This window comes from Apaloderma vittatum, unplaced genomic scaffold, assembly GCF_000703405.1.
Source record: "Apaloderma vittatum isolate BGI_N311 unplaced genomic scaffold, ASM70340v1 scaffold26323, whole genome shotgun sequence".
NCBI classification, from domain to species: domain Eukaryota; kingdom Metazoa; phylum Chordata; class Aves; order Trogoniformes; family Trogonidae; genus Apaloderma; species Apaloderma vittatum.
In genome coordinates, this window is record NW_009706840.1 from 17253 (window position 1) to 29323 (window position 12071).

Below are 12071 nucleotides of genomic sequence, written 5' to 3' on the forward strand. Positions count from 1 at the left end.
GAAGGCAGGTGCTGCACATTCATTGGCCACCTCTGGGCTCTCCACGTAGCTGGACTTAATGAAGGGCCCTTCCCCAGTAGCATCCTCTTGGCTGTGGACCCGCTCGGTGGCAAAGTTGGCCGTGTTCTGCTGGGAGGCCGTCTTGTTGCTGAAGGAGCTGATGAACTTGCCGTTGGGACTTGACAAGCACTGGTTAAAATCTGGTGGAGGAGTGTACATCTGGGCCCTTTCTACTTGTGGGGCAGACTCCAGTCTGCCAGGGGCTGTGCTGGGGCTGGGTTTGTAAGACCGGGAGCACCTCTCTTTGGCTTTTTTCCAGCCCAAGTGGTACAACTCAGCCAGACTGAGGAACAGGGAGAGCACTGCCACAGCCAGCATGAAGACGATGAACACGTTCTTCTCTGTGGGACGGGAAACGTAGCAGTTTACAGGGTGGGGGCAAGGTGCCCGCTGGCAGATATACAGGGTCTCCAGGAAGATCCCATACAAGATGTACTGTCCCACAATGAAGGCCACTTCCATGGCAGTGCGAATCAAAATGCTGTAGACGTAGGTGTTCAGCAGACTGCCCCTGAGTATGATTTTACCTCCGGATTCATCCCAGCAAGACAGCTCGGCCTTCTCTGCCACAGGACACTTCTGCTGGTAGTACGTGTCACCGCTGCTTTTCATCTCCCGGGCCTCTATTTCTGCCTCCTTCATCTTCCTCTTCTCCTCCATGCGCACTGTGTGCATCGCATGGCCCATGTACACCAGAGATGGGGTGGAGACAAAGATGATCTGAAGGACCCAAAACCGGACATGGGAGATGGGGAAAGCCTTGTCATAGCAGACGTTCTCGCAGCCAGGCTGCTGGGTGTCGCACATGAAGTCAGACTGCTCATCCCCCCAGGAGGACTCGGCTGCCGTACCCAGTACCAGCATCCGGAAGATGAAGAGCACGGTCAGCCAGACTTTCCCCACCACTGTGGAGTGTTTGTGGACCTCCTCCAGGAACTCTCCCAGGAAACTCCAATCCCCCATTTCTGCTCACCAGGAGGGGGTGAGAAGTCTTGAAGGGAGAATTGGACGCAGCCTCTGTGGAAGAAAACAGAAGAGAGTGGTTCTAGGGAGGATTAGGAAATGCCCAGCTGGGAATGCATGGAGTGAAATTATTTGGTTTGTGTCAAAAGAAGTGGTTTCATTTGACCTGAAATGGATGAGGTCTGAATTGCTGAAAACTTTGTTTCACATCCACTGGAAACAATGTGCTGCGGTTTGGGGCTTTTTATTCAGCCACTGAAGCAAAAAGTGATTTTTTTTTAATTTTTTTTTTTTTGCATAATCCAACTGCAACCTATTAAACAGGTTGCCAAAACTTTGAGGGTGAAGCAGATATATTCTTCTTTCAGAAAGCCCTTTCACTGTTGTCTAGATATTGCATCCTCTGTGGACCATGTAGTTAAAGCAGCATTCACTTGTCTGCAAACTGTGCTCTGGGGAGTCCTTGACGAGCTGATCCCCTGGGAGGTAAGACTGGAGTCTACAGCTTGCTCTGAGCAGTGCCTTGGCACTTTCATGTCTCCTTTATATAATACCTGCAGCAACATCTGGAATGTGAAGTACCCACAGCTCTGGGCTTTATTTCTGAACTCAGTGCAACCACTGAAAGAAACACAGAGAAAACCTTGCTGTTGCCCGCCTGCCCCTTGCCAGCAGGTTTTACTTCGGTTTTGCAGTGTTGCCAGTTGCAAGTGTTTCATTTACAAATTGCAAATATTTTGAGGAGTGTAAAGGCTTTGGTGAGCTGCGCCAGCCCTGTAAACCTAATCTGCTGTCACCCTGTCGTGCCTCTCAGAGAGGGAACTACGGCAAAATCTACATCTTACTCCCTCCTCTTTTCTTAAGCTCTGAGACAAAACTCACAGTTCAAATGACACGGACAAAGAAAAAGCCTCCTTTGAAATGCCTCCCAAGGACCAGCAGCTCCTGGGAAGTCCTGTTTGGTAGGTGGTCTGATGAGAGGAAAGGTTTGGTGGACTGGTAGTAAGAATGCAAAATAGGGATGTTAGGAGATCCTACTTCAGTTTTATTTCTGACTGACAGACTGGTTTTGGCCAAGTCACTTAATCTCATCTCTTAAAAAACAATGATGGATTTTTAATCCATCTTTTGTGGGGCTCTGTGGGAGTGCTTGAGTAATCATTTGATCCAGTTATATTTGCTATACTTACCCTCCCAGGGCACTGCAAAGCTCTCCCTTGTGCATGAGTTAAGGACTAGATGCTATAAAGTGTGCAATATTACCTTGGAGATAATAATGTCCCACAGCCACTCTTTTTGAAAGTCTCCTTTTAATAAATAAATGAAAAACTTAATAATCATCATAATAAGATATTAAAAGCACTTGACAAAATAAAACCCAAAGCCATCGAGATCAAATTGTTAACCCTACTTCTTTATTGTCCCTTGTCTCGTCTTTAAGAGCCAATTATTTTTACTGTGCAAAGAATGTCTGTGAAGACTAGACACTGTTAAGAGCTGAAGATTTACTGCAGCAATATTGTGTAGATTTCCTGTAAGCAAAAGCTGGAGAACAGAGAGATGAGCTTGTTGGGAGAACAATATCCCCTCCTCCGGTTATGTGAGACAATTTAATGTAATGATGATTTATGCCATTGCTTGTTTATATATGGTGTCCATCTACAAGGATGGATGGGACAAAGATCAGAAGTTGAATCCTTAAACTTCTGGTGCTGCTGAGGGGCTGCCCTGCAGAAAGGTGAGGATTGCTCAGGTAAGGAGACAGGGTGGTGACCACTGGCTACCCCACTGCTCATCAGAAACTACATGAGGAGAAGGAAGGGACATACCAAGAAGCAAAGGATGGATTTTGGCTCTTGCCTGCTTTGGCAGGAAGGCTGCAGTTGTGCTGATGTGGATCCTGGTGGCTGCTTGGTATATGCAAAAGCTTTCATCTGCTGCTAGCCCGGAACTGGAGAAGCAGTAACACAGAAAATCAGCTAGTCTTTCTGACTCCTCTTGCCTGCACTGGCCAATGTGTGGGCCTGTCTGAGCTTCTGAAATGGCTTTAGTGCCGTTAGTTAGTGCATTCTGGAGAAATTAGCATATGGCTTCATTCTGTAAGCATCAGGCAGATAAATCAGTTATGGGAAATATTTACAGATTGTTGCATTGAAATCAGGAGGTTTATTATTTATTTCTTTTTCAGAGTGCATACATGGCAACCAGCTACCTGCAGTTCAAAGTACAGGTGCATTCAATGTCAATATGCTGTAGCATAACTGTATGTGTGGAATATCCCTTCCAAGACAGCATGAGCAATGTTGGTTGTCCTCATTTCTCCAGCTGAGTTTATGCTCTTTGCTGGTGCCCTTATTGCCCCTGCTGTTGTTAGCTGACAGCTGCCTTTTCTTGATTCACCGTGCTTGTTAGGGTAAAAATGAACACAATTCTCCCTGGCTGTGCTGAGCCTGAGTTTTCCTTCCTGCCATGGGCATGTGCAATCACAAACTGAGCACTGCTTCCCATCGGTTCTACTCTGTGAAGGTAGTTTTGGGTTTTATTATGGCTTGTTTTCCCTAGGGAAGGCTACTAATCCTAGACACTTGCAAATTGTAAAAAGAATCAATGTGTACAGAACACAAAGCAAAGCAAACATAAGTGCAAGGGGAGTCCAGAAATAAAAAAACGTTAATGGATGCGAGAATAATACCTGCCTCTCACATACACAAAATTTTCCAGGAGGATGTAAATCAGAAGGATCCAAGGCTGGCTTAGGCTAGATAATATGGCCATTTCCTCTGCCATTCCCTGCTAGCTGCCCAAAAATGCCTCCTGATCATCCTGCTACAGCCCCGCAGAGGTGAGGTGGCTGCTGCAAGGTGGTAGGTGACCACAGGAGGATGGGTTTTGGAAACAAAGGGAAGGAATTTCCCTCCTAAGAGCATGTTTTTGGCTGAGATGTTTCTTAGTTATTAGCAAGCTACTCTTGCAATGCCAGAGCAACTGAAAAGAGCATCTAGCTTTCTGCTGCCAGCAAGCAAAGAAAGATTGCTGTCAGCTCCTGACAGCTTTTCCTGGCTGCACAGGACCGCCTCTGACTTAGCCTTTCTCAGGGCTTTACTATTCTTGGGAATTTTCCATATAGTTCCCTTTCCTCATTCCCAGACTACTGTTGTCTTAGCATGCTTTGACCTCTCAGTGTGTGAGCATTTGCAGCCTCTTATATTCCTAGTTTGGACTCAGACAAATCTTGTCTCACCCTGGCATGACTCAGCGAAAAACACCTCTGGGCATCTTTGCAGGGTCTCAGCACCTGATAGAAGACTGTCTTGACAGCAGAGTCATGCATATTCTTCCAGAGTCCTGGGCTGTGCCACTGCCTGGCCCGTGCTTTCGGCTGACAGCTTTCTACTGGATCAACAAAGGAGCTGTGTGCAGTCATGGGATCTTGGCATCGGGAAACGTGTATGTGACAAAGACCAGCTCAGCCTGGCACAAACCCAGCGATGTGGCCGTCCCAGCTTAATCATCACCTGGAATGCTACTAAAGCTAGGGAAAACTGGATATCACACTGCAGGCCAAGCATGGAGTCCTCTCAGCTCCAGACTGCCTTGTGACTGCCAAATTCCGTGACAAAAATACCCCAGCGGCGACGGCACCTGCTAGTACGCCAGGCTGGCTCACCAGACACGGGCTGCTCTCCACCATTCCTTTTTGGTGCTGCCTGTTCCTGCAGGAGGCGAACCGTCTGTTGCTCTCAGAGCAGTTTTGTCCATCCTCCTGGTGATGATGCGTGCTCTGAAGGACAGGAGAGCATTTCCCATTTGCTGCTGCTTGCTCTGGCCAGGGCGCTCGTTCTGGTCAGACTAGCTGGGATTTTGAGGAACAGCTAGAAAACTTACACCAGAGAGCCAGGAGGGCTGTTCTTGTGCAATCTCTTCCTTATGTGAGTTTATTTCCTCAGGACTTGTTAGGAAGAAAATTTTCCCCTCTTTAGAAAGCAGGCAAGACTATCAGAAGTGATATAAATAGCTGAGCTCAACACTTCATGCTAACTTTTCCCACAAAGAAGGTGACGGGAGGTTGCCGTCTCTGCAGGATGTTTCTAAAATAAAGTGGAGAGCCTGATTATAACACTGTTTCTGCTCTCCCTCGCTGGGCTCACCTCTTCCCCTTGGCAGGTCCCAGGGGTGTGCAGAGAGGCTCTCTGAGGAAGGCTCCTCTGGGTGTGGGAAGCACGATTCCCAGGGAGGGGGAAAGTAACAAAGTTAAAGCCATTTTATTGTTGCCCACTCTGCATGTGTTTTGTTTTTTTTTTTCTCAATGGCATACAAATGTATGCATCTGATAGTTGATCAGAGTTTCCAGTGACCTGGAAGGCTGGGCCCCAAGGTGTTTTGAAGAGGCTCACACACTAGACACAGAGCTATGTGTGGAGGCTTTGTGACAAGTCCATCCCCTCTGAGATACAGAATGGGGAGGCAGCCTTCTCCTTCAGGTGCTGGACACATGAGAAGTGACAGCCCTGTGCAGTGAAGCATCCAGGCCAGCTGTGGCATGGTCAGTACTTTGGAATTGTTTGCCGTCTTCCTTCCTCCAGCTGTGTCACCTCATAGCAGGTCCAGGCCAGCATGTGGCAGGACAGATAGCTACCCTGGGGGTTATGCGGGCAGAGCTCTCTTCCCCTGTGTTGACAGCTGTCAGGCTGCAGCCAAACCTGAGGGTCCCTGCACTGCAAAACTGGCCACTCACACCTGTAGACACTTAGAAAGGACACTTCCAGCTCTGCACTGGAGGTTTAGTTAACGCTGCTTAGCTGTACCTTTGCTTAAGGATCTCCAGCCCCCTGTTAGCAGTAGTCCAGCCTCAAAGTGCCCCATGCAGTGTAGATACTGTCATCTTTGTCTTGCAGGTGGTGATTATGGAGGGCAAGCTTGTTCGAGGTCACTGTGTCAGTGGCAGTCTGGGGACAGAGCTCAGAGGTTGTGACTTGCAAACTTTTGTCCTTTTTTCTGTCCTCTTAGACTTGGTGATAACGACACAATGCTGCTTCTACAGCAGGAGAGCATCTGCTTCTACATCTACTGACCGCAGCCCTTCTCTTCTGTGCCCTGGCACAACATTGCCTTGGTCATCTGAAAGAATTCCTCTTGTGCTACCCTTCTACAGCAGGTACATCTGGCAGAATGAGAGGTTCTCTTTTTAGTCTTTTTTTTAGGGGGTGCTTTTCTAAGAGATGAACATCTTGTTATTGCTGGTAGAGCCTCCAACTGTGGTCAGAGCCCAAAAGGAAGAAACAGCCTCTACAGTGTACATATACAGTGCTCCTTTGTTGCCAAGACCTGGTCAGGAAGCTTTCTGGGGACACATGGCTTACAATATTAAAAGGTGAATGAAGTTAGAAATGCACTGTCTGGCCGGGGGGTGATGCTTTCAGTTCCATAGGCCTTTCAAAGCTTTGTGACGTAGATCTACAGAAAAGCCCACCTCAGCACATATATTTTTGTTCACTGTTTACTGGCATTGGCTCCTTCATATGTGTATACAATAGACAAGCAGCAACTCACTAGGCTTTTATGTCCAAGCAACATCTTCCCTTTGAATTCTTATGTGCATCTATGTGCTTATGGTAATTTTCTATATGAAATAGGACAATTCTTTAGCTAAACTTGCAACTCAGATCTGTGTATGGATCTGAACTAAATAGGTTTATATTCCTTTATGCCTTGTAAAAACCAAAAGAAAATGTCTGACATGTTCCTCTCTAGTTGCTTGGGTTCAAAGTCCTGTGCTGAATCAGTATCAGGGAGAGTGACTTTGACTCCAGTGCTCAAATCTCAGGGCAGAGGCAGAGCTCAGTGTTAACAGCTCCTGTCCTAGAAGACAGACATTCAATGTTTCTCATCTCGCGCTCCTCCCGAGTTCACTGCAATTTCTGGAAGGGTCATACTGGTATCCAGACCCCTGGCCCTGCTTGCAGTTGCAGACACCTTGTTATTCTTTCATGAGGTATGCTTTCCCTCTCCTCTCCAAATGTGGAAAATCTCAGAGTTCACAAAAAAGAAAGTGGGTGAGAAGATAAGGGAGTTGACTGACCTGTCACCTCCTGAACACACACCCACCCTGATGCACACAGACACACGGACAGAGAGTAATCACTCAACACCTCCAAGTGTGTACATGAGGAATGTGTTACATTCAGAGATGACAGTATTATGTAGAATATTTTCATCTGAAGGGATGGTGGAAGCTGTAGACTCCCAGTTAGATGAATTTTTATTATTCATCTATCCAGGCCTTCTAATGCTATTTTTCTGCCTCCTTGGCCAGGGTCAAATTGTGCTTTTATATATCCACACATTAAGGCCAAGCTCCGCCTGATGTAGATGCGAGAGATCAAGGACAGAAAAGACCTTGAACTCAGATGAGTCAAGCTAAGCAATAATGAATTTGTTCCACTGTGTTTGAAAAGTCTGCATCAAATAGTTATAGTTGTATCCAGTCTTACATTTTGATGCAGGGAGCATTCTCTTGGGGTTATCTCTGTGCCTTATAGACACATGGGCCCTTAGAGACCCTGACAAATAGGACAAAATTGAACTTGAGATAAGGTAAATGAAGGCTCACATATGCTTCTTCCAGAAAAAAAAGAATCAGTTCTCTCTCTGATGTAACTACTACAAAGACGCCAATAGTTATTATTCATTGTACTCCTTAATGAACAAGATGAAGAGCATCCAGTTCAGGATTGCAGAGCTTGGTGCTCTTTGCAGTTTGTTTATCTTTCCACAGAGAAGCTAACCTTCATGAATTTGCAGCTGATGCTAAATTGGGCAGTGCTGTATATGAGAGAGAGGACAGACAGAGAGGGCAGAAGGAGCTCTGGAAAAGAGAAACATGCTGAGAAGTTTGGGGACTGCTGTAGTAAACCAGTTTCTGAGCTCTGCCAAGAGAAACTGATCTTAAGTAGTGCTTAGCCAGTGGAGAAGGCTGGCATGAGGAGACGTGGAGGTGATGGCAGGCATCACATTGGGCCCAGGATAACAGCAAAAACCCCAGCTATGTGATTTTAGGCTGGTTCATTGATGCAGCCTGTTACAGTGACAAAACAAAAGGCTGGAGAGGTAATGGGAGAAGGAGAAGGCTTTCATTCAGACTTCTCCCATCCTTGCTTTCCTTCTCTGTCTCCCTGCCTATCACTTCCCTGTTGCTCTCCTAAAGTTAAGCTCCCATTGCCAGAGCCTTGCTTCAGCTTTTTGGCAGTTTTGACCACTGAACTCTCTACAGCACCAAGACTGCTAATGCTTTCAGCTTTAGAAAGGCAAAATTTTCCTTAACTATCTACTTCACACTTAGTACTACCTTGCCAAAACTAATTTGTTCTTTCTTTCCAAAAATCCATAAGATTATCTTCACACTCTAGTCTCGTTACTGTGAATTCTTCATTGATGGCAAAACTTGTGAGCGGATTATTTAATATGCTCAGCGTATGTACATATATATGCACACCCCCCACACCTGTTGGAAACAACAAGCATTAAACTTGCAAAACCCAGCAGTAGGGAGTTAGGAAATGCTACATTCACTGCTCTCAGCCATCTTAATTCAATCTCTTTGTGCCTGTGCCTCATAGCAATGAGTCTTTAACCACATCCTCACATTGTCACCTCATTCTTTGCACAGGATGCCTGCCTCATTCTGTGCCAGCCAGGCTGGGGCTTTCTTGAACAGAAGCTATTCAATGTTTTGTTTTCTCCTTATTGTTCAGTGGGTGGCCTGTGCCTCACTTACTGTATATTATTCAAGTCCAGTTCTAAAGACAGAGTTATTAGTTTCCTCGTGGGTTTTCCTAAGGCTTTCATCAGAACAGTATCTGATTGCTTCACAATTATTAATTTAATTATTTTCATTACCACCCAGAGGTGAGGAGATGGTATTAGACCAACTTTACAGTTGAAGAACCAAGTCACTGAGAGATTAAGATAAAAATTGTTCATTACTTTTGAAAGCTGTCTGTAGATATTGCTAATCTGTTGGTCTGGTTTTGGTGGTTTTGTTTGTTTGTTTCATTTTATTTTCTTTCCGGTGTTCTTAGCACTGTATAATATATGTTCAAAGCAGAGCTTGGGTTTGGGAGCTGGAGTGGGAGAGTTTATCACTTCCACCAGTTTGACCACATCTAGAAGTCAGCCATCCAGAAGACAAGAGAGACCACTGAGGGGATATTCGTGAAGAAATGTGCCTAAAAAATTTTGCCCCATCATGACAGAGGAAACTGGAGTAAGAAGCACGAATTAACTCCAGTCCTCTTGGATAGGTTTATCTGACTTTAAACTGCAGATGCACTGTTCTCTCCCTTCTTCCCCAGACGTTCCAATGCAGCCAAAGACCCTGGACCTCTGCAGCAGTCCCGCTCGCCGGACTGCTTCACTTCCCGAGCGACCCTGTGCCCTGACCAAGGCATCTGTCAGCTTTTCTACTTCTAAGGGAGAGGAGTTTCATATGGAAATTCTCAGCTATTCTCAAGGCATGTCTGTAGTGACAAAGATAATGAAGAAAATGGAAATGTAAGTGTAAACCCCTTAGTTCTTACATTAAAAACCACTGTCCCTGCTTTAAAGATACACTACAGACACTCAGAAGCATGCATCTCTATGCTTGTTATTTACTGTGTGGCATGAATATTTCTTTGTTTAAGGAAAGAGTTGGTGTTCATAGAGATCTCTCTGTTGCTTATCAATAGTCATAAAATTGATTTATTTTTTTTTCCCTATTTATGAATTCTTAGCCCAAAGATTTAAGTTTCTCTGGTGCCTCCTGGGAACTATTTCTAATGTTAAGTCTCTGTCCTTGTGCCTGATACAACAGCACCCGAGGTGTGGAGCAGTCTCTGAAATGTGCTCCCTAATGACACAGTGTGGTGCTGAATTACTCATTCCCTCTAGTCTATTTCCAATGCTGTGAGATAAGTCAAAAAACAAGGGCAAACGTGCAGAATGTGTGAAATCTGTCTGAAGGTCAAAAAGAGACGAGAGGCTACGGTAGGAACTTCTATGTTTTCTGGCATGGTTTACATTTTTCATGTGAAAGCCTGTAATAGTAAAATATTGTGATAATATATACAGTTGAGTGGAAAAAAACCCAACAACCCCAAATAGTAGCAGGAATACTTAACATAGTTCCCAAGCGACTGGAGCCTGATGAGTATTTTAAATCCTGAAGCCTCAGGAATTCTCCTAAACTACTACGCTGCTCCCAAGAAAAGGGGGAAGAAATTTAGAAATTTTCTGTGCTGTTCTTGGAGTAGATTTTGAAAAGACCAGCGAATGCAGAATTTTTTGGCTTTTGGTGCAAATACTGAATACTGTGAGGTTTCTGAATAACAGTTTAACACGCTTCTGGCTGCACACACCCTTGCACACATATATTGTGTGCGTTATGTTTTTGAGCCCTAAAGAGAGGATCACATAGGCAGCAGGAGGGAAAAACTCTCACACGTACTGCTTCACAAAGGTATTTTGACAGGTTTATTAGCGTGGAGGAAGAGTTCAACAATTAAGAGCCATTCAGCCTGTGACTTTCAGCTGAGGCTTCTCCAGAAATGCTTCTTACATGATCCGCTGATGGTTTTTATGGTGCTTCAGGGACAAGAGGTGCTGCCTCAGTTTACCTGAGCTGTTAAAATCAGTGCCACAAAGCTTATTAGATGTGACAAATAGCCCTTTAGGAAATCAAAGGAGTCATCACAGATCAGAGGTGGCAATTAGCAGGCAACCTTTACTTCTTTGTCATTGCTTCTTTCCAGGTGGATGTAAAGGGGTACTGTGTTTTCTAGCTGGGATGTTCTTTGAAACATTCGGTAGCAAAGCTAGAAGTATTAATTTATGGAAATGTAATTGAATAATTATTTCTAGTGCAAAAAGGGAAAAGAAGTTAGGAAGGCAAATAAAAAGGATCAGCAGCTGCTAGCTGGAGCGGGCGTTTGTCCCTCCAGGTCTGTGTGCCTCTCTGCTGCAGCTGCCCTGGGCAGCGTTGGGATGGAGAAGAAAGAAAGGCATTTCCCCCGCAGCGTGTGCAGTCCGGGTGACTGGAAGATATGAGCAAGGCACTTCTGCACATTTGAGTTACGTTCGCAGGCTCCATGTCACAGAACAGATCAGCCAGGACGCAATACTCTCGGTGAAAAGAAACTGCAATATTTTGACACCATCCTGTGCGCTTTGGAATATAGGTGGTTCACAGAGACACTTGATAAAGTACCCTGAGAGCCTCTCCATAGGTAAGAGTTCCCTTCACCACCCTTCCCAGAGCATCCTGACAGCATGCTGAAAGGGGATCTGACAGAAACTGCAATTTGCACGTTATACTGTCTGAGGATACTTGGACCTCTGGTTCTGCCTTCCTGTGCTTTGAAATCTATCAGTATGTGTGTCTGTTGTAGAGAAGCTTTCTTCTAATTTCTGTATCTGCCTGTGGCAAAAAGAGTTTAATTTTTAAAATGTCCCAAGCTATCTTATTAGTAGTGGGAATATTTTGGAGAGAAGTTGAAAGAAAAAGTAAATTTCTTAAGTAATTTTTAGCCATCTTTCGTGCCTCACCAAGCCCTTCTCTCCCCTAGACTGTAACAGCTTGATCTGCCATCGATACTTCTGCACTTCTGTTATTTCCCCCTCATGGTTACTTACCTGATTTCCAGTATCGTGTCTTCTATCTCCTTTCCTTGCTTTAGCACTTTTCCTTTCTGTTAGTTGAGTTGGACTCCTTGTTCTTCTCAGTTGCTTGGTTTTATTCCTTTAATATGGTTCTCTCTCTCTTCCTCTCTTTTTCTCCACCCCCTTTCTGTGTCACTATCTTCCCCACTGCCTTTCTGCCTTTCCCCCTCTTCTTTCTTCACCTACTTTTCTTGTCTCTCCCACCCCCCCAGCTTAATCTTTCTATTTTCAAACCTAGTTTTCTGCTGTTTTGCCTTTAAAGACCATGGATCTCATTCCTCCTCCTCCATTCTCAGCCTCTTCCCGTGCCACCCTCCCCATGCCGACAGGATGCGCTCGCTGCTGGCTTTGCA

General features: G+C 45.2%; 1 protein-coding gene across 1 annotated transcript in view; it reads right to left on the reverse strand.

Moving 5' to 3' along the window:
• The window catches only part of GJA5 (gap junction protein, alpha 5, 40kDa), an 11844-nt gene extending 104 nt beyond the window's left edge, over window positions 1-11740 (reverse strand). The window contains 2 exon segments of the mRNA XM_009865944.1: window positions 1-1077; window positions 11692-11740. The exon segment at window positions 1-1077 is cut by the window's left edge and continues 15 nt beyond it. Of these exon segments, the coding sequence (XP_009864246.1) occupies window positions 1-1023 (1023 nt within the window). The 5' untranslated portion in view covers window positions 1024-1077; window positions 11692-11740.
• Between the last annotated feature and the right edge of the window lie 331 nt (window positions 11741-12071).